Source organism: Hippoglossus stenolepis, chromosome 14 (genome assembly GCF_022539355.2).
Source record: "Hippoglossus stenolepis isolate QCI-W04-F060 chromosome 14, HSTE1.2, whole genome shotgun sequence".
NCBI classification, from domain to species: domain Eukaryota; kingdom Metazoa; phylum Chordata; class Actinopteri; order Pleuronectiformes; family Pleuronectidae; genus Hippoglossus; species Hippoglossus stenolepis.
The window spans coordinates 6,926,705-6,949,860 of record NC_061496.1 but is presented as its reverse complement, the minus strand read 5'-3'; the positions used below and the strand labels follow the sequence as shown (position 1 = coordinate 6,949,860).

Sequence of the window (23,156 nt, the reverse complement as noted above, 5' to 3'; positions counted from 1 at the left end):
TTTGCTATTTTCAGGTGCAGCCTGTTGTTGAGCCGGAGCGGTGATTAAAGCATACCACCGGGCACTAAGCGCTGCCCTCTGTGGCCTCCCTGAGAAATGATAGCCTGCTAGCCTGACTGCTAACAGACAGGGACACCCTGTGAACCACCTGATCCGCCTCTAAACTGGCTGACCTGACGGAGACCCCCACAAGCAGCTGACGCCTGAGACTACTGAAGGACACACTGAAGTGAACTACAGAGGGACAAAGCCGTGTCACGATCGGGAGGCCCACCCACTCCTATTCTGTAACACACACACACACACACACACACACATAACCCTAATTGGCATAATGCATTCCCTATAGCCCCTTATCCTAACCTTATCCATCCAAACTAAATGCCTAACCCTGTCCTCCATGTCCTCACTTTACAAAGATACAGAGAAATAAGTACAGGAACACAGACACAGCATTTTAGACCAGTCAGACAAACATTAGAAATAATCACCACCCATACCAATAGACCTGAACACGCACGTCACATGACCCTTCCCGTGTGTCGGTGGTGAGTCAAGGCTGATAAGATCCAGTCAGGGTGGAAACATGTGTGACTTCCTAAAGTCTCTGTTTCTGCACGTCCAGAATAAACTGCAACCCTGGAGATTCCAAAATAAACTGAGCCAGCAGCAATTTACAAAAGTCTCCATTTTAGTGGTTAAAAAAACTAGTAGACGACAAACGTAAATGCTTTTAAAGCATTTACGTTAGTAACTTTTAAACTGAAATTTAAACTGACACGCATTAGTGGGTGTCGTTCAAGTCCACTGTTGTGCTGGAAGTCCCAACAAACAGGACATCGGCATTGGAACTTCCACTGCTGCCATAACCCTGGAACCTCTTTGTGACTAACTTTAACACAATCGTTAATGCAACCCATTCATTCATCACACCAATATTGACATCATCATTCCAAACAAACACATTATGAGTGAACTTAATATATAGAGCCAAATATAGTATGAGTAAATGATAAAATATGAGTGAATCTGATGTGTATTAACCAGCCAGCAGATTTTTACCTCAGGGCAGATGTGGATGAGCTGTTTCCCAATGTCTCCAGTCACCATATGAAACTAGGCTAACACAACCCACTGCTGACTCCAGTGACATATGTATTTATCATAAAGATAAATGATAATTGTCTCATCTAACTCTGCGGGAAAACAAATGATTGTTTTCCCCCCGAATTACAAATACATTTCTCTCAGTCTGAGCTTCCACTAGTTCCCCCACATACTGCAGCCAAGTTATCAGAACTTAATTTAAACTTGTGAAACTGAAAGATGCTTTTGCCGGTGTCTCTGATGCATGGAGAGGGGGGGGGAAGCTAAATTATTCAGCATACAGCTCCAGAAAGTATCTCACGATCCAACATAAAGCCAAGAAAATGATAGTGAGGGAGCTCGCTGCCTTTCCCCCGACTGAGGGAGATTCTTTGAAGCTCCGGGATCTATCAGACGCAGCTTCAGTTTGGTATGTTCAACTCCTCCACCGACTCCCTCTGCACCATTCCATCCTTCCTACCAAGGCCTTATATAATCGTTTTCTCTGCAATTTCTGCCTCAAACTGTCTCAAGGCTGTAAATCTACGGTTCAGCAACGTAAATACCGCGTGTTTGCATGTGAACAAGTGTTGACTGTGTGTACGGCGCGTCGTGTGCATGATTCGGCTACAGGTGGCCGGTGGCCCTCGGCCAGGGAGCAGCCTCCGCCCCCTCCTCCCCTCCGCACCAGCGAAGGAAAGACAGGTGACCTTGCAGCCTGTGAAGTCTGCGGCGCAAAAACTTCAGAGAGCAATAACTGGTTACATCTGCTGATAAAGGGGAGGGAGACAGACATAAATGGAGAGCGGGGATGAGGGGTAGAGGCAGCTGCCGCTCTGTAGATTAGAACTGAAAGCAGCTCTCTCTCTCTCTCTCTCTCGGAGCTCGGCTTTGAACTGGTTTCGCCTGCTGGAGTTAGTGATTGGCTGAAAAACTGAGTCTGCACTGTGGACTAGGGCGATTTTAAAAACTCACAAACATAGAATTTAAATCTGAAATATTAGGTCTCCCGCATAGTTTCATAAAAAACCCTCGTCACGTCAGCAACCTCTCGCACAACGATTTGGACCCTGAACTATGTCTGAATTAGAGATGTTCCGATATCAATACCAGTACTCTGAAATTTCTCCAATACTGCGGAAAAATACTGGGTCAGGCATCGACGAAGCCTGACAATAGAAAAAGAAAGTCTCCCACAATGTGAGGGGACATTCAAGATACCGATAGCTTCGTCAAATCAACACAAGTTGTTCCAGGAAACCTAAAAAAAAAATCAAGTCTTTGAATTGACAGCAGGGCTACAAACAAAGTAGAGATGCTCTTATACTGATACCAGTATATTAGCCTATTAGTTTCACTCAGATAAAACTTCAAGGGTCCAGGGACAACTATTGAAATACACTATGTATGTTATTATGTTTATATTTATGCACTGGTGTCGGATCAGATCGATACTCAATATCGGCCGACACACAAAGTCCAGGTAATGGAATCTGTATCAGGAAGGAAAAATGATATTGGAACATCTCTAGTCAGAAACACAAGGACTAATATGTGGGAATTGAATTTTGTTGATTTTGTCATTAATCATATTGATATAGGTTTACAAATGTTGCAATTTCATGATGAAAATGAATCCATAAAATCTCCAGACTTTCAAAAAACGTCATTACCCATGAATACCTAACATCTCCCAGACTTCCTGGGCTCCAAGTCCCGTAAAACTCATAGTTGTTGATTTACGGTGCATCAAGGCAGCAAAGGTCAGAACAAAATAACTGTGGAATAGCTTCGGAAATTAACTTGAAAATGTTGCCACGTATCAGAGCAGCAGCACCAGTGCTACTCACTGCGGTAAATGATATGATTTAAACAAAGCTATAACTAATGCAGGGAAAAACAAAACGACTTTAAACAAGAAGAATGAGATGTGTGTATGTGTGTGTGTAGTTGGACCATGAAGCAATGTACACTAATATCTACAGCTCTTTACAAACCAAACAGCAACGACATAAACACCTGTAACTGGGTTTTAATGTGGCTGAGCTGAACGCAGGTGCTGATGGCTGGAGGTGGATTTACACGCAGAGGATAAATCTCCCGCAGGGTGAAAGAGTGTGAAAGAGGAAAGTGTGTCTTTGTGTTGAAGAGGGAGTAACTCACTCCATCATCGATGCTGGTATGGAGCAGCAGTCCTGTATCGCAGTGAGCGGAGACGTGAGGTGGGCGGTGTACGACGCCTCCACCACCTGCTTGTTCCTGTTCACCACATCCAGGTAGCGGTTAAACTTCTCCCGAATCTTCTTGGCCAACTGCTCAAAAGGAAACACAGACAAGAGAGTTAGACAATGAGTCGCAGTGACACCTACGTTGAGCTCTTCTTTACTTACAGTTTTACAACGAGACTGGCCCAGAAAACTTTGTACTTTAAAAGGTTATAGTATGTAGGAAATTATCCAATAGTTTGCGTAAAAGCAGCCAAACTAAAGTAGAAAGTAGTCAGAACATTACAAATATCTCACTCACTCACACACACACACACACACACACACACACACACACACACACACACACACACACACACACACACACACACACACACACACACACACACACACACACACACACACACACACACACACACACACACACACACACACATATATATATAAAGATGGATGACATGACAGCTCCTCAAGGGTTAAGTCAAATCATCTAGATTGGCCCCTGGTGGCTGGCTACAGTATAGGCCATACCCCCACCTCCTCCCCGTTAGCAGCTGGGACACGGATCAAACTCCAAAAGACATGAACAAAGAGCAAGATGGTGGCCACCGGAAGAAGTGGAGACGTGTCGTCCATCTTTATTATGAGTCTATGGTTCAAACAGGTACTGAACTTACACAAGTACACGTGAAACCATGATTTTTTAAGTATATTCCAGTATGCTCAGAGAAAGATAAATCTAGGGTTAAGTGTAGAAGTTGTATAGTAGTATAGTACTATAGTATAGTGTTAGACTTATAGTTAGACTCATCCTCACAAGTTCCGTTCTGCAGGAGCATTTGTACACAAACACACAGGAACAAGTTAATATTCAAAAGTGGAATAAAATCAAAGATGCCAAAACCTCGGGCTGCACTAAGTGTGAAATCCATCACTGTTAAAAGCAGCGCAGGATGATGGATGTCGGAGACTGGGCAACATTAACTGTTCTCCACAGCGTTTATTAAGAAAATCCGTCCCAAAATATACAAACACAGGGCCGACCTACATTTAACTGCATCACACAACCCACTGGATTCTACCGTTTTATCTCTCGTGTGGTGCATTTATTTCTTTTGCCGATTATCTTGCACAAAACACTTGCAGCTACTCGTCTTGTTTCGCGAGAAATGTTTTCTCTCCGTTAATTTCCACATCTGATACAAGGCTCATAGCGTCTCCAGCGTGGTAGATATTCAGCGTTAGAGTGTAATTGACCTTTAAAAAAAAAAAAAAGGCACAGAAACCAGGAAGCGGGGAGGAGGAAATTGGAGTTTCCAAACAAAGGCAGAGCAGCTCATTCAGTCGTGTTTACTGGGATTCTGAATCCAAGCCCCTGAACATGCATACATTATGCTTTGTCTCTCCTCCTCTGAAGGACTCTGGCCGAGCACACATCACACCGTGCTGTTTTCAATCTGGAGTTCCAGCTTCTTTGGGGGAAACTAATAATCTGCGGCGGCCTCCTGGGGGACGTTAATAACCAGCGCACCCGCCGCTCCTCACAACAGATCCCTGTTCCTGCTCTTTGTTTGCCAAAGAGCCTGAAAAGGGGACGTTATGATGGATTGTGACAAACTTGCACTCACTCAATCTAAAACATCACATGTGTGGCGTGTAATCTGTGACAGATTATCCTCTTAACTTGAAAGCTGTCACATGATCCGCCGGTTTACTCAAGATCTGTTAAAGAACTAATCACTCGCAGTTACTTTTTGGATTAACTTTTCATTTAGAATCGGTGAAATTCTTAAAAAAGGTGGATTAACCGTCTTCAAACAATCGTCATTCACGTCTACATCATTCCTTCCATTTCTTTCTAATGCAGCTCACACTTTACAAGTAATGTGGACAAGATTCAAAGTCCATGTGACTGGGTTAGAAAAGTCAGTACTTTCAGTGTTTTTGTATAAATTCACTCCTTGTGTTTCCACAGACAGTATGGAAACTGACCCAGGGCCAAAAAGCTCGATCATATCTCATTTCTCAAACAACTCCACTTACTACCTGTTCACTCCAGCATTTACTTTTAAGGGTTCTTGCTCTGAATGGCCTGGCTCTAGATTATATATCCGAAATGCTCCCAGTGTATCAACTGGGCAGATCTCTCAGGTCACCGTTGTATCGCCCGATACAAACTCTCAGAATGCACCAAATGCATGAATCATCCCAACTGCCATTACTCCTATTTTACTGTATTCATTGTGTCACAAATCCCACTGTTCACAGCCATATTTCTGGTCCAGCCAACGCAAAACAGGGAGCTCATACGGGAAAGAGCGGCTACTTCTGTCGCATGGACAACCAACGCAAGAATCACGTCAAACCGTTCGGAGAGAGTCGGGTGAGAGCCACAAAACGACAGTTAACTGCTCGCAACAAATCGTAACCTTCGGATGCTGCGTTTGCCCACAGAACAGGAATCAAGAAAAGCTGCCGTTCCAATGTACATCCTCAAAAATACAGACCTTTTTTTTACCGTGCAGACATAAAGTTGGAAGTGAAATTGCCTCTATTGAGACATGAGATTTTAGACGTTAGCTGGCAACAATAAGAGGAATGTAGAAAAAGTGGCACAGGTCTGAATATTTTTCCAACGCCATTTCAGGTTACATAGCTAGCCCTGTTGAATACAGAAACAGGTTTATTTCCACAGTAACTGGACTCCCTTTATATCACATCCCATAATTACCAGCGCCTGTAAAGGCCTGTGATTCAAACCAGGAACAGGGAAATGTACCGCGACCCACTGACCGCTGGTACACCTAATCAACCACCCGCTATTCTTATTAGGGGTTTAACAGGGGCCTGAGGCACACCCCGCAATTACCACGGCTCCACCACAAGGAACACACACACACACACACACACACACACACACACACACACACACACACACACACACACACACACACACACACACACACACACACACACACACACACACACACACACACACACACACACACACACACACCAAGACATGTGCACACTCGCACACAGACTTAAACATGCCATACTGCCCATGCATCGCAGCATGGCAATTAGCTGCACTGAACTTTGTGTTAAAAAGAGGAAAATGGGCCAGTGTTCAGTTAGTGGAGTGTTTCCATGTCTGGGAGGAGGGAGGAACAGAGGGAGAAAGTAGGACTCACACTTTTTCAACAGAGTGACTGAAGAGAAACCAGAAACTTGCAGCTATGCAAGTTAAAGCTTGGGTTACAGTCTGCCACGGTGCAGCCAAAGCCAACCTGTGCCCTGGAGATTAACCACATTCTCCAACACACAGGGCTCCTCTCTCCGCTCTCTGACCCATCCAACCAGCCACTAGGGTTTGCAACACCCAGTTGGGTTGGGTTCGGCCACAGAACAGGAGCGGATGGAGTGGGTGCACCCTGGGTTTACTAGGCAGTCTTCAACCACAGTCGCTGGCAGTAGTGTTTACGGCAAGTCTTACTTTGGATGGGAGGGTTGGAGTTGATACAGAGCGAGTGAAGGACAGATGCAGGTCTGTGCTGCAGCAAAAGAAACTGGCATGGTCGAACCCTGACTGTGAACATCTTGCTTCTACTTGGATGAAGTAATATCGTTATTTAATTAGTATATTTCCACTGGTCTGAGTATTTCCACTGGACGTGTTGCTTCTAATGACGGAGAAAGTTTTCTTAAGCTTTTAAACTTCAGACTTTGTTTGCTCTGCAGATGGTGATGAACCGATTATACATGATTTGAGAAAGTTAGAAAACGGTTTTGACACTTTGTAACATCGACTATTTGACTCATATCAAGCAACAGCAGAGGATTGTTTGTTTACAATATCTCTATAAGTTCAAAAGAAGAACTGACGCTCGACATGATCCAAAGCTTTGTAGCATCATGTCGTAGATACAGTACTAATGAAGTCATCGTCTAAAATTCATATCCTGAACGTAGGAGTAAATGCAATGAGCCAAGTAAACTTTACAACAACGTAAAACTGAAAAATTGTGTTAAAAAAGGTTTTAGTTTTTTGTCCAATGTGAAGCTAATATCCTTCAAAGATTTTTGGGAAATTTCCATCATCTCATACGACACTTAAGCAGTGAAATTCAAACTAATAATAAGAAGAAAGATGAAGAAAATGAAAGAAGACGAAGAAGAAGACTAACAACTTAATGGTAGGGGTGTCAATACTTTATCTGTTACTTTGGCCCATTAATGACATTTTCAATAGATTGTATTGAGCCTGATCAATTAAAAATGATTTCCCACCATGATGCTCCACTAACAGGGAAACTAACAATCCTCAACATTAGTGTGAATGCAGCGTTGTGTGTATGTGAACCAGGAACCAGCATAAAAATATAAAAAAGGCTATCCACTCTGACAGCACGTGTCAGTGAGTGAAACAAGCAGAATACATTCAGAAAACAGACGAAGACAGAGGAAGAGGAAGACGGAGGGAGTCTGCGTTTTTGTCTGAATAATGAATTTCTAGAGGAGAAACTCGTCCGAGGAGACGGTGGCTCCTCTCCGTCGCTCCTTGGCGGCTCTCCTCCCTCTCCTGCTCTTTCCCAGCCCTCTCCTCCTCTGCAGATACACTCTCCTAATTGAGCCTGGACTTGGCTCAGGGACACAGCCCCTCTGCCCACAGAGAGACAGAAAGCCAACTATGCCAGGCCTGTCATCTGAATTAATTGATGCCAGCCTCCGAAGGGCAATGGGCAGAATGTACGAGCTGCTCTATGAGCCGCCCATGGAAATAAAATCATTAAACTCCTCCAACAAGGATCCAGAATGAACAAAGTCAGTGCTGCCCCGGGATCTGGGCTTATTAAAATACACCAAATCCATGTGATTGCAATTCAAAACCTCGGCTTGGTATTGTTGTTGAGGTTTCTGTGGAGAGGATTAGTTTGGACCTATTCTGTAAAAAATGGGACTTGCACAGCAGGTTATGATCATCATCATGTCTCTCGCTCTGTAGCCTGGAAACACGAGGAGTTTCTAGTCAGGAAATATGCCACATATACAGAATCTATAACTCCAGAAATGTCTGTCTATAGGTCGCATATTTCCAGAACCAGTCATTTTATCGGTTTCACACTTGACATGTTGTTATGGGCCGAAGGAAGTGCAGCACAGCCCATTCCACACAGGCAGTATGACAACGGCCTTGCCAAAATAAAAAGGAGAAATAACAATGGTTCAGGGCTAATCTGAGCTGCCTCCCTGCAGAAGTAAATAGCTACAAGGTGGGAGATACCGTGAATATGACACACAAAACCTGCATGCACCGGATGGATGGATGCACCGGTGCACAGTCGCAGGAGATATGCAAAGAAACATCAACCTGTCTGCTCTTGCTGGTGGCTGTTTACCAGACTGTTGTTTACTGTCACTCTGCCAATATCCCTGACGCACAAGTGCAAACACACACACACGCACACAGCGACGCCATGCCTGCACACAATCATGACTGCCTTGACATCAGATGCCAGACATTCTATGCATAGTTTTACAATCAAGGACAAACATGGCACAAGAAAAGAAAGTTTTAAGGGTCATTTTCTCCACAAATCTCCCAAATCTGTGGCTGATGTGTTTGTTTCCAGACAAGACGCCGATCTCTCCTTCCAGCCGCCGTATCCTGTCTGACTGCAGCTCTGCGCTCACCGCGAGTGAAGGGAGGAAGGGAGACAACAGACGAGGGGGAAAACAAAACTTCAAAGCCAATGACACAGCAGCTGTGGGATTTTAATAAACACCATTTTCCTCTGATGGTGTGTGCGTGTGTGTGTGTGTACACTCATTATTGCTGCTGAATTGAAACCTACACACGACCACAAGCAGACACCATCCATGACACATCCATGCACAACCAGACAGCTAACAACACACACACACACACACACACACACACACACACACACACACACACACACACACACACACACACACACACACACACACACACACACACACACACACACACACACACACACACACACACACACACACACACACACACACACACACACACACACAGAGAGAGAGATAGTAGAAGCCTTTGTTTCTCACCTGCTGCACTTCTGTCTCTCCGTTTGATGTCTTCTCCGTGTACGTAAACGAGCTGAAGATCCTCTGTGGGGAGACAGAGAGGGGACGAAGCAGAGGTTAGACGAGCGGGAAAAGCTAAAGATTTACATCCAATAACTGAAATCCATCACCTGAGGACGAGTATTGGCACAGTTTGTTTACACAGGAGGATTTTTGCTTTCAGGTGAGCTTGGGAGATTATTTATCCACATGATGAAAAAGAAAATGAAAAAAAAGGGTGATTGCAAAAGCAGCCTCCATGCAAACCTATGCATGGTCATGATTACATCATAGCTCAACAGTGTAAGCATCCACACCTTCTTCATATCTGGTGCCATGGCTGCACTTCCTCACGTTTGCAAAGAATGCAGTCAAACCAGGGCCTTTCTGTGGTTGTGTTCTGTTGATGCTAATTGAGGCTGACGGCTACACTGAGCTACTTCCTGGGCGGGTTACTGAACATTAAGTACAGACAAAACAAATGGGTGCAGGTCAATTTGTTGGCCAACAGGCTCTCTCCTAACCAAATCATGATAAGTCAGACCATCGTCACGGTTACATTCATAAGGAGAACATCCTTCTGTCTGTCGGCCTCAAGGCGGCTGGAGCCAGTCCCAGCTGACATTGAGCGAGAGGCAGGGGGACACACCCACAGACAGGCCACCAGTGCATTACAGGGCTGACACACAGGGACAAACAACAGCTACGGGCAGTTTAAAGTCTCCAGTTAACCTCAGCTTCATGTCTTTGGACTGTGGCGCCTGGAGAAAACCCACACAGACCCGGGGGGAACATGCAAAGTCCAAAGGCCCTGATCGGCCAGCAGGTTGGAAACTGCCTCGTCAATATCTTTCCGGGATCAATGTGTTGTTTTTTTGGCGGCAGGCAGCAGGAAAGACGACGTGGGAAAACGTTTCTTCAACCTTGGACTTGCCCAAGCTAATGGAGACCGCTATGTTATTTTTCAAAATATACATGCATGTGCTCAATAACTGCAGGTCCTAATGTCAACGTTTTGATTTAGAGTTTTACCAAATGACCTCCTCTTCTCTCGGGAAAGCTAATTGCAAAACACTAGCAATGCATGACGATTAAAAACCGTGTTAATAGACCTTCACAATGACGGATATTTGTATATGTCAAGCAGAAGTGTAGCTGGATCTAATAACTGAGATTCCCTGCAGGTTTTTTCCTCCACCAGGACTCTGACATTGTGTGTGTGTTTTGGCACGCTGGCCTTCGACACACCTAAATGTGACAAAAGCACAAGTTACACATTACGAGTCGTCATACCTGTGCGAGGACAAGTCCAAGTGTTTGTTCAGTTAAACTCAATTAAAGTCATAAATCACGATACAAAGAAACTGATGTGATTGCTTTGGGATGTATTTCGGAGGTTCCCAGAGTTTATGGACAATGTCTAAAAATATGTGATGCCAGGTATTCAACACCCCGTCGTCACTGAATCCATCTGGAGTCTGGGCCGACAGTAGCATTAGCACTGATGCATTTCTCTGCACAGACAGGTGCAGAGCCGTTTTCATTACGGTTCCCGAGAGGATGATAAACCTATCTCCTGTAACAGCCAAGCCACAGACCCAGACAGAGTGGTTCTGTCGTTTCAATCAGCTTCTCGGCCGGGCGAGGAGAATGCGTCACCCGTCTGGAGTCTGGAGATCGGCCATTACAACAAAATGATGGTGTGTGCGTGAGCCCCGATTCACAAGGTGATGCTAAATTCCCTCCGTTCCCCTTCCAGCCCGAAGCAGTTTTAATAGTCCCTGATTTATATTGTTAAGTGAACGGGAGGCAGAGCTGTACATGAACGCATGGAGAAAATGAGCCCTGGTGTGACCTCAGCGCTCCGAGAGCAGCAGAACAAACATTCGAAAAGAGGTGTGTGAACACAGACCTGCCCCTGACACACACACACACGCTTATTCACACGGTCTCCTGGGTCCCATTGGTTAAATATTCGTTCTCTTACACACACAGACACACACACACTTCCCTAAACACAGGCAGCAGGACTGTGTGGCAGCTACAAACAGAGTAGAACTAATGTTTGCGTTGAGGCAGCAGGTATAAGGCAGGTGGTTCACTGTAAGCTGCCCCCGCTGCACACAAAGCCTCAAATTGCCTGGTTCCACACTGCAACCACTTCCTGCCGCCTGTCCACACCCTTTGTTCGACACATTCCAGAGGACACCAATTACCCAGAATGCACCGCATCCAACCCGGAGCAGATTCGCACCAGAGTGTTGCTGCCTGCCCGTATGTGCGTCGTCTATTGCACCGTTCAACAGATCGTTTCAGCGACGACAGACACAAGAAAACAAAGTTTCTGCAGTTTCACACAATCTCAGGGGTCTTTCAAACATGAGCAGGTTTTTCCGGATTATTTTTGCTTCATCAAAAGAACCTGAGTTTTTCCAGGACCTCTCATTTTAACTCAGTCCAGGTATCTGAATCGTTATCGGGAAGGGAAATGGTATCTGAACATCTCTAAAAGAATTTGATTTCCATCCGTCAGATATTCTGCTGATTATCTGGTTAGTCTTTTGGTCCTTTGTCATTAGAAAACAGTAGAAAATGTCCAGTCCCAATATATTCCAATTTCTATAAAGTCAGATGTATGAAAATAACCAATAATCCCTTTACTTTTGATCACCTACCCGACTGATAACCAATCTTTGCAGTTCTTATACGTTCATATAATAAACAAATAAAAACATCAGATACAAAGTCCGGCAATGACAGACGCAAACAAACACACAACTGTTCCCTGAAGTCCTCACTTCTGGGTCATAATTAGGTCGCTCAGCCCAAATCTCTGGTATGAAGCTTCAGATGAAATGTGATCACGTCTAATAAACACAAACACTGACAATCTGTCTCAGTTTTAAGCCTGACTGTCTCAATGGAGTCAGCAGCCCTTGTCTTGATTGTTTTTGCTTTGGTTTTACACACCAACAGTAGAGTGCTATACAAACAGTTTCGTAATGTTATCTTGAGTGCGTGCCACACAAACATCTGCACACACACACACACACACACACACACACACACACACACACACACACACACACACACACACACACACACACACACACACACACACACACACACACACACACACACACACACACACACACACACACACACACACACACACACACCTGCATATTTCACTACTGAGCTATTTGCAAAGTGGAAAACCAACCCCAGACAGTCTACTGTTCCACACCCTCCTTAGTGGAAAAACAGCAGGTCCAAGATGTGGAACTGTCAAATAAACATGGACAAGCGCACACAAACAGAGCTGCCACTACTTAGCAGGAAATCGTGCACTCTCAAAACACCACCCTGACAAAAGAGGGTGGGGGGGGGGAATGTAGTGGAGAACCAGGCGCTGGAGTGGAGAAACGCTCCGTCTCTCCGCTCAGCCTGAGAAACAGGGAACAGATTCTGGAGGAGAGAGAAAAGTCCTGTTGTTGATTAGCCGCAGGTTAGCTGTCTATCCCCCCGGTGCCTCCAGTGTTTGTTGTTGGAGCTGCTTTGCGGTTTTCACAGCTATGGAGCAGGCAGCGAGGAATGCTCTGCTCTGAAACCTGAGAGGCCTGAGGCCGCCCGGGCCACCGTGGGCTTGTGGCCTCCCCTGACCCATAATCAAACACGGCAATGTACACAGACACACACACACACACACACACACACACACACACACACACACACACACACACACACACACACACACACACACACACACACACACACACACACACACACACACACACACACACACACACACTACAGAGGCCGTAAAGGCTGTAACACAGTGACAGATAAGAGCTGGAAACATGCCTGGACACTTCACTGTCACCTCTTCAAGGCGGGGCTGGGCAATATGGAATGTATTCATATCAAAGTCACCAAAAGATGCCAAAAATATATATTTAAATTGTTCAGTTGCGTGAGAAATGTGTATTTACAAACAGGTTTTTAGGGTTTAAGGGGTTACTTCTTCTTCTTCTTCTTTAAAAAAATGTATTGTAGCTAGTTTCAGACATGAGTTAATCATTCACATATGAAGGCAGCAGCAGGAGATATGTTCACAACACACTTTTTGTTAAAAGAGCATCGTCATCGGCCCTAGTCGCCAACAGTTCAATCTCCGTCCGACATATTCGTCTGCGCCTTCTACATCTACCTCTTGTTCATCCAGAGATATTCCCACGGATGTTTTCCTGACTAGGTTTCTCGCACAGGATATTTTCCAGATATTTTATTGGCCTTACAAAATATTATAATAATAGACAATAAACCAGATGAAAATACATACAAATGTATACATTTTCCAGCTGTCTAGCTCATAAAAGCAGCAGGAAACACCCATATTTTCCTCAAGCAAAAACACTGGAAACCCTTGAAACAGCCACTTGGCTTCATTCATCAAGCTGTGGAATGAAATCCTTCTGCAGCAATCACATGTGGAGTGCACGCAGAGTGAGTAAATCCTTCTGGATGACTAATCACAGCTATTTAATACTATCATAAAATTTTTTGGAGCACCATAAAAATGCTCATTCAACAGACACTGGATCTAAACAGGCAGCTAAGCTCGCAAGAATTGCATTCAAACTCCTGTGCAGCGATCACAGAGCACGAGCCTCCGTCTCATTAGCCCGATTCTTTAAAAACCATCCACCTTGAGGTTAATCCTAACCACAGAAGAGTGATTCACAAGAATGGCCAAACCCCAGTGGGAGCTTAAACTGGGAGTCACAAAGATAACCACCAGAACCTGTGGTTTTTTTTTTTAATCCTGTGGTTTCTATTGAAGTGACACAAGGTTCTTAGTCATTGCAGTGAATTTTGGCTGCATATACAAGAAGCATCTTATCACTTTATATTGTTCCCGGCTTTATCCAGACTTAAATCCTAACCTGCTTTCACCTCAATTATCGCAGAAGAAGAGGATTAAGATTGAGCAGGTTTAACCATCAGACGGAAAGTTTGAAAAGCGCACCATGAGCTCGCGGCGTTAACACAGAAAACAACTTTCTCCCTCGTTCATTTTCCCCTCTTCTTCTCTCCGTCTTGGCTCCTCCGTCCTCTTTGCACCCTGTTACAACAGCTCGGAGCAGTGGTTACACCATGGGAACTTTCCATGTACATGTCATCCATTTAATTGGGCCTGCCTCTTCAGCCCCTCCGTCAGGGTCTTTTGTGGATGCCATAAACCAACCCAAGAGGCTCTTCTCTCTTTTAAGTGACTCTTCTCTCAGCGGAGCATCGCACAAGAATCCAGACGGGTAACTGATGACAACAGCCTGAGGACAGAGGTATTCTGTGAGTTGCACGTTTTGAGGCGAAACATATGAGAAAGAAATGAGAGAATGTCAAGCTCAGAGATGCACAAAGTGAAATCAGAGGCAAGACTGGAAAGAAGGAGGGAAGGAAAAAAGAAGAGCAGGAGGGAGGAGGAGAGGAAGTGGAGGCCAAGTGCAGTGGAGGGGCTGAATTGGGAATTTGCTTATTAGCAATTCACCCGTCTTCAAAGGCCAGAGTGGAGACGTGAGCCACACTAACGTGGAATTGGACTAGAGAGCAACACACACACACACACATACTAATCCTGTCTTTAGGGCCTGATGAGCAGCGGTCCAAGGTTTTATCTGAGAACACACTGGAGGGCAATGGTGGATGCATCACTTGGGTGGGGCACATCCTGAAAGAGTGTGTGTGTGTGTGTGTGTGTGTGTGACTATGAACCAACTGTGAATCAAATGCATATGTGGGCTATGCATTAAGAAACAGGGTGTGGAGCTCATACACTGGAATTGTAGGAAATGTCGATGAACGTCTTTCTCGCCCACACACACACACACACACACACACACACACACACACACACACACACACACACACACACACACACATAAGGCTTCAGTATAGATGTTTTGGAGCTGTAGGGCCTGGGAGATTGGTTTCAATACAACTGACAGATAAAAGCCTAAAGCCCTAGGGACGCTAACTGCTGCTTCCTCCATGCTGCTGGTATACAGCTCAGCCTCTCTCCTTCCTTCTGTACTCTACCCCCTTGCTTTTCCTCTCTCCCCCTCCCTCCTCTCTGCTCCCAGCCAACTCTCCGCTCATTGCACTACAAAGGGCTGGAGCCGGGCATACGGCATCAGAGCTTCTCCTCTGATGTGCACGTGTGTGTATGTGTGTGTGTGTGTGTGCATGTTTTTTCCTCGACCCGTTGCCATGTCTCCATCCCCAACCTTACAAAGCAGAGTCAGGAAACTGGCACATGGGAGTGGAAAAGCGAGAGGGGTGGGTGGGGGGTATAAAGTATAGATTCTGTATTTCTGCAATATAACAAAAACTGTCTGAAATAATTGCACCTGCAGATTTGGGCTCTGAAACGCAGCGGCCAGGGCAACAGAAGAAAAGAATATTGTATTCATCCATTTTATCTACGGGGATAAAACTGGTGCACTAACCTCAAACCTCAGAGGCACGTTAAAAGGATTCACTGTGTTTCCTATCAATTATTAAAAAAAATAAAAAACTCAGCTCAGCTATAAACCAGATAACAGATGCACTTCTCCTCAATCTTTTCACCGAGCTTTATGACAGACTTTATATCCTCAAATGTCGAAGAAATCCCCAAATTCCCCAAAAATATATTCAGTTCACAATTTTATGATGGAGAAAAGCAGAAAATGTTCTATTTTCATGGTAGAAAAACTGCAACAATTTGGCTTTTGTCACAATTTATGCTCGAAAAAAGGACGAAAACGAATAATTATCACAATAGTGGATGAATATTTTTCATTTTTATTTGAAAAATGTGATTCTATGTTGATGATATGCTAATGTTGTGCTCACCCCAAATGGAAAAAGAATCTATTGAAACAAGTTTCACGATAACTGTAGTTGTGTGACATGTATTGATATATAATGGGAAATATTTCAGAATGGCTTAAAATGAATTAACATAATGGAAACCGAACCACGGCCGGTGGTGGAGTGTCGGACATCATCTTACTTTTCACCTCCAGGCCTTGATTTTTACAACTTTCTTATTCACTGAATGAACCAGAAATCACAGACACACTGATTATGGTCAGAATATAAGCAGATCACAGACACATTTCTCGTTACTGACTAATAGATTTCCAAAGCATGCTTTAGCTCTAAGGAATGAATCGACTCCACACTCTATACATGACTCTATACAAAAAGGGGAAAAAGGAGGGTTGGGCTGGAAGAACCATGTCAAATCGGAATCTCTCAGTGTCTCTATAACGGCCATAGAGAAGCCAAACCCTCGCTAATTAAGTGCATCTCTGTTTCAACCCAGTGGAGCAGGTTGGCTAATTAAATGACCGGCCGTCAGCATCTGCCAACTGCTTACCGCTGCATTCAGAGGGTGATGGGGGTGAATTTAATTTGCTTGAATCTAAGTAACGGATAACCTGAGGCGCTGGCTCCGAAGCCTCGGCCCACACACTGTGCGGAGGGAGAGGAGGGAGTGTGTGTTTGTGCACAGCCCGCATCACTCGTCAAAGGATTGAAGAACCACTGGTAGGCTCAGGTTCATGGTGCTCCGGTTTTCCATCTTGTCTATAAGTGCATTTATGGATGTTTGTGTGCACTTGAAAGAGGCAAAGATGTTGAGGATTACTGCTGCATGCGTTAAAAGAGTCTTGGCTTTTATGTCATACAAATATAACTTTGTTGTCATAGTGATTTCATTTAACATTGCAATGGATTCAATAGTTCAGTATTCCTCTTTTAGGTCAAAGTCTAAATGGTCTACAATGGGTGCCACAAAGAAACTACTAGGCTTCATCGATCCAAAGTGTGGCCGGCTACCTTTAAACCTGGCATCCACACTAGTTTTCGAGCACCACATAGAGATAACTTTGGATAAGCAGAAACAATCATGGAATCATCTGTCCGCTTCCTGATTGGCTCTCATCAGTCACGACTTGACTACTAGCAGTGAAAAGCATTGACAACACTGTCAGTAACTGTAGCCTTAGGCCTGGTATCCACCGTGAGTTCCTGGCTTTGACACCTCCTTCTAATACTGCAACTGCCGACCTAGATTTCAGTCAAAATACCACTGAGAAAGAAAGTAACATCTTCTGTAAAGCAATCACACGCCTGGGGTGTATTAATATCAAAGCCTCTGACATTGAGTTGTCAGAGACTATTCAAAGGACAACAGTTTTGTGTCGGTATAATCAATAGGGAGGAAATCACTGCCAGAAAAAAGTGGTATACCGCAAAGCACGTAGCCGTTTGTTAGGTCTTGATCCAAGCAGTGGGGGTGTGGTGGTGGTGGTGGTTTCTTCCTTCTGTCAGAGGATCCCGCTTTGGGACATAAAATGAACACTGGGATCCTGTTCAACTTCTGACAAGTCCAAGACACTGGACAAATTGTGTTGCATTAACCACATGATAGCTTCTCAATGTGGAGCAACTTGTGAAAGAAAAGCAACACTGAACAATGGTTTTTTAAACATTTCCACCAGAGTCGCTGCATCCAATTCTCATGACCGATTAGCTCCATGAACACTTTTGGGTAAGTGTCATCTAACATGTGTATTTACCCCATTAACAGGAGTTAATGAAGCTAACTAAGAGCCAGTGTCTTGAAGCAACTTGCCTGGAAAATGCTGCTAGAAAAGGCAACGAGGAAAGAGAGCTGCAGACATGTTCGTTGATGGTCATTATTTAAGTCTACCGCCTCTTGAAGAAATCGCAAAAGCTTCACCCAATAACACCAATGTTCAATGGAGAGATTAGAAGGAAGACGAAGAAAGAGGAGACCAACACAACACAGGTCTTTTGGACTCGTATCTAAAAATACCCAAAAATGTACCAGTGTGCAAAGACTTCCAACTGGAATTTTTTTGTATCTTTCCCTCCCCTCATCCGCACCAAGGTCTCTTCCAGTCCAATGCAGTGGGAGAGTAAAACCTGTCAACCATATTGTGGTTTTGAAATAACAAGACCCCCATTTTGTCCAAACAGTGTCAGGGTCCAGAGAGAGGGAGAAAGAGACAGGGAGACATAAGCTGCTTTCAGACATGCACTGAACTCTGCAGTTCCTCTGTCTTGTGTGTGAACGCAAATGTCCGAGTGAGAGGCTCCGCAATTTCTGCAGACTTTCTCCGCCTGGCCTCCAAGTATGAAGTCCGTAGAAATTCAGGAGAATTCGACGTGAGATCACAGCTGGATTTTCCACGAGCGAAAACTCTGGGTAAACTCTGGATCCAATTCTCTGGACTATACCCAGAGGTCATGTCTGAAAACCCCTATATAGAGAGAGAGAAAGAGAGAGTCCCCACCACTCAGATCCTAACGGCCTCCCCACTGCCCCCTACACACCTTCCCGAGAGGCTCTCAGTCTCGGGCCTGGGATGTTTGCTCTCCCTCTCCACCAGACAGGATATAATGCTTTCCACATGTGAGAGAAAAGGGGAGGGAATGGAGGGTGAAGGAGCAAAGAAGGGAGCAAAAGGGGGGAAAGCTGTGGAAAAGCGGGGTGGGGTCGGACAACAGCAGCAAAGAGAAGAGAAAGATCGCATTCTACACATGCTGCTTAACAGCTAACCCTGGAAACAGATTGGTTTAAAAATGACCATAGAAAAGCCACATTTTGGACATTTTACCTTCTTTAACTCTGAGAAGTCAAACACAGACTCTGGGACGAAGGGTAGTAATGAGCCCTCTGAATAGTGGCTCAGCTACACTTCCAGAAATGAAGCATTGTGACTGACTCAAATGAGAGACATAATCTAGCAGTTTAGCGAGAGTAAATGAGGTTTCCGCCCCTCTCTCTCTCTCTCTCTCTCTCTCTCTCACTCCTTGCGTGTTAAGGAACAATGACCTAGCCTACGTGTTATGTGCGCTCAGCATCAAACGATGGAAATGGAGGGGGAGAAGGCAAATAAAAAGAGACAGCCAAGACAATGTGCATGAAATGAAGAGGTTCAACACTGATATTCTAGCACGTATGGTTCAAGGGTCACACGTCTGACTGATTATCCAGGTTTCTCCTCTTGGCGCAAACTACGAGGTGTGTTTGCAAGAACATGTCGAGAAAAGGTGGTGAAGCGGAGTTATTACCTCTCTACACAAAGCCCTTTAATGTCAGAGAGTTGTTAAGACGAGGCCTCGGGCCCCAGCAACATGCACGACTCACACTTGACTAATTGCACATATTAAAACGTGAAAAAAAACTAATTCTTAATAGTGGCATTCCTAATTTTTTAATGATAATTCACTGATCCCCTTGCAAAACCTGTTGAATGTAGTTAAACATACAGCACAAGGTTTCGATGGGACGGATTTCCTTGACGTCTTAGAGAAGGTAACACGCATACAGTGTATGTAGCAGCAGCGCCGCCAGGGCCAGGGATGCATTATGGGAATAGCAAGTTGCTGTTAAAGTGGAGCCTATGTGAAAACGTTCCGAAGACGGATCAAAGCTGCATACCTGAGCGCCTCCATTAGGCTGATAAAATCTAGAAGTGAACAAGGACGAAAACAGAACCCCACACACTGCGGTCAAATTAGTTCAAGAGAAGAATGCGGGATAATGAGAAAAGGCTGTGCTTTTATAGGTTCTTCGTATGTTTCTCCATATTAAAAAGGGCTAAATGATGGTGTTTGTGTTCATGTAACATGGCTGAGGCTGGCCAAGGAATGAGCAGAGCACATGGAGCACCATGCAGGAAAGCACAAATCACTGATGATGTGGAACATCTGGGGACTAAGTATCACAATCATGATCCACAATCTTTCTTCCTTAAGTAGACTATTGCATTAAAGGCACTGCCAGATCACACTGTGGATCTGAAGTGTGGTACCAACCCGAGTGAATCACTCTCAGCATGTTCCCTCAGATGCTTCCTTTTACTGGGTTAGAACAGATATGTTGTAAAACCCCTGGAAGTGCCGACCACTACGTTTACAGTTACCGTTTACTTTCCTTTGAGAAATGCCCGACTGTGGAAAGCCAAACCACTGCCACACTACTGATGTCGAGTCAGTTTTGGGCGCCACCTCCTGATCCACCAGGCTGTTTTCTACACAATGACAGACTCATGATATCATTTCAAGATCTATCACTATATGATGGTCCGAATACTTGCCCTAAGATTGGAGAACTACGGTCATTTCATACGACTCAAATTGAAAAGCAATCCTTTAATTTGCTTCCTCTAACACGAGGAAAACAGGAGCCGCCTCTCTAAAATATACTTAATTTCAAAACATGCTGGCACAATGTGCTCTCTGTATTTTGTTTTATAGCTGGAGTTTATCACAAAATAAAAATAAATTCCTCAGGATTAGCCCTTTCAGGACCTTGGAGTGGAATGACATATGGCATGACTGAAGCAAACAGGCAGAACAGCAGTGGAAACCGAGCAGAATTCTCCAAAACAGTTAACCTTCAGCCACCTCAGGGCGCAACGCCAGTCTGGCAGCAGCCTCTGGCACCACAAGTCCCAGTCACACCCTGGTGGTACACCCTGCCAGGGCAACAAAACAACAATTCCTACAAATATTTTTCCATACGGACTCTTCTAGCTGGACTTGGAGAAGCCACAGGGATCAGAGAGAGTGTGTGAAAGAACTGAGGATGATCTGAATGTCAGGGTCAGAGAAAAGGCAGAGGAAGAGAGTCGCAGCGCAAAGGGCTCGTCCGCCCGTGCCAATAAATTTTAAACTTTGATATACGCTTCCTGCCAAGACGGCCCCTCTCTCAGCCAAGTGAAAAGATGTTGGGATGGGGCGCCTGCTATGTCTGCACAAACCATCCTGGATTATCTTCACATTCCTCTGCTGTGGACTCATCTGTGAGGCGTTTACTTCCCAGCTTTACAAGCGTCCCTATATGTGCCACTCTATAGATAACTTGTCACCATAATAAGGGAAAACATTATTAAAAGAATCTCTAGGAGTGGGGTGTGGGAGGAACGGGAACATATCAAAGATCTCGGGAAACGTGAGGGACAAGCACTGATTGGAAAGATTGTCAAGAGATAAAGTAGAGAAAGGACAAGAGGAAGGGGAAAAAAATTCCCCGGGTGGTCTCCCTCTCAGGTTTCTGAACACGACGTGAGATCATGTCTACGCACCGTTATAGCGTCTCTCTACAGACAGAGTGCTTTGTTCTACTTCATGTACTCTTGGGCCAGTTACATGCACTGATTAATAAAAGGCAGGGGTCACTCGGCACAGAGGCCTAAGCTACACGTGATACCGCTTTCACCCTTTGCCAAAGTTAAACCTCCCACATACTGGTCCTGCCGACCCTCGTGGACATGCACATAAAACAAAAATATCTCGTGGATGTGTGAAGTAAGATTAGTTATTAGTAAGTTTCATACAGAGCATGTTCAGCCCAAAGCAGCAACAAGTTAACTTTGCAATATTTCCCATTAACCCGTGCCCATGAGGAATCTAAGGGTAAATATGGCAGTGACCACTAACTGTCAAGAAGTTATGTAAATGAACAACAATTACAAGGTCTGGACGCGTGTTTACACCAATAACAACAAATACGTTTTAGGTTAAACACATGTTTATTACGAGTGTTAAACATGGTTTGTATGTAAAAGTCGTTTTAGTCACACATGGGCTTGGTTGCCAGGTTTATTGGCACAAGTAACTAAAACTTTATGACGTATAATACAACAGTCCTGAGGTGAAGGTTTTCACGTTGAGACTTTGTAGAAGCTGTTTGAATGTGTTGTTGATGTTTGCAGTGTTGTAATGACATCAATAGGAAGGATAATCAGAAACACCTCTCAGTATAATATGGAATAATTCAAAAGTGCCAAAATGGCCGTAGAATGTAATCAACACCTCAGAAGAAGGTATTACTGCACGACTGTTGTATCAGGGCTGCATTAGATGAAGAAACTTGTCCTGACCATGACCATTTCAATAAGACTGAACCCTACCAAACCAAAACCGATTAATTCATTACATGTTTCCTTGAAAAGATTTACTGGGGATTCGAATTAAACTTGATGGGAGTATCTCCCTGACTCATGCATAACAACATAACTGGACCACATCACGACAATGCGTGATGCACAACAGGCCTCCAATAAACTTAGATTAAATCCAAGACAGTTGAAAACATTGCACTCCAGTTACATCATGCATTGTCACCACTTGTTGTTTCGCCTTCTGCGTGAGATGCTTCTTTTAAAAAGCACCACGATTGGCCAAAATTGCAAAATGCTTGGTCACTGTGGCTTTTCGGAGCAAAACCTTTCTTCAGTTGAGATTTTTGCGTAAGTACAGAAAGTCATGAGACATCCACTGTTCCCTCAAAGTTTCAGCACCAGGCAGATTTTCTGTTTAAGTGCACAGTGGGATTTTTCTGAAGTTAGGCGATCTCTCAATAAAAACAATAACAGAGGTCAGAGTTCGACAGAGACGTTGTGAAGTAACGTAGGATCGTTATTGTCGCCACCATTGCCCCCATGAAGCTTCTCACAACTAGGATTCCTACAGTTTTAACTCTTTTCCATGTGAGCCTCCTCTCAAAAACAAACGTCCAAAAGTCCTTGGGAGCAAATCCTGTTAAAAATCTGTGCATCTGCATACACAGGATGTCTTGGATGGGCTGCTAGCTGAGCTGCCGCTAACGTTTGCTCAGCCTGTTACTTATAACTTATGATC

The 23,156-nt window shown here is 44.4% G+C and overlaps 1 protein-coding gene across 1 annotated transcript in view; it reads right to left on the bottom strand.

The window, feature by feature from the left end:
• The window catches only part of cachd1 (cache domain containing 1), a 78,333-nt gene that overhangs the window by 40,015 nt on the left and 15,162 nt on the right, over nt 1-23,156 (bottom strand). Inside the window, 2 exon segments of the mRNA XM_035176022.2 lie at nt 3,250-3,398; nt 9,411-9,473. Of these exon segments, the coding sequence (XP_035031913.2) occupies nt 3,250-3,398; nt 9,411-9,473 (212 nt within the window).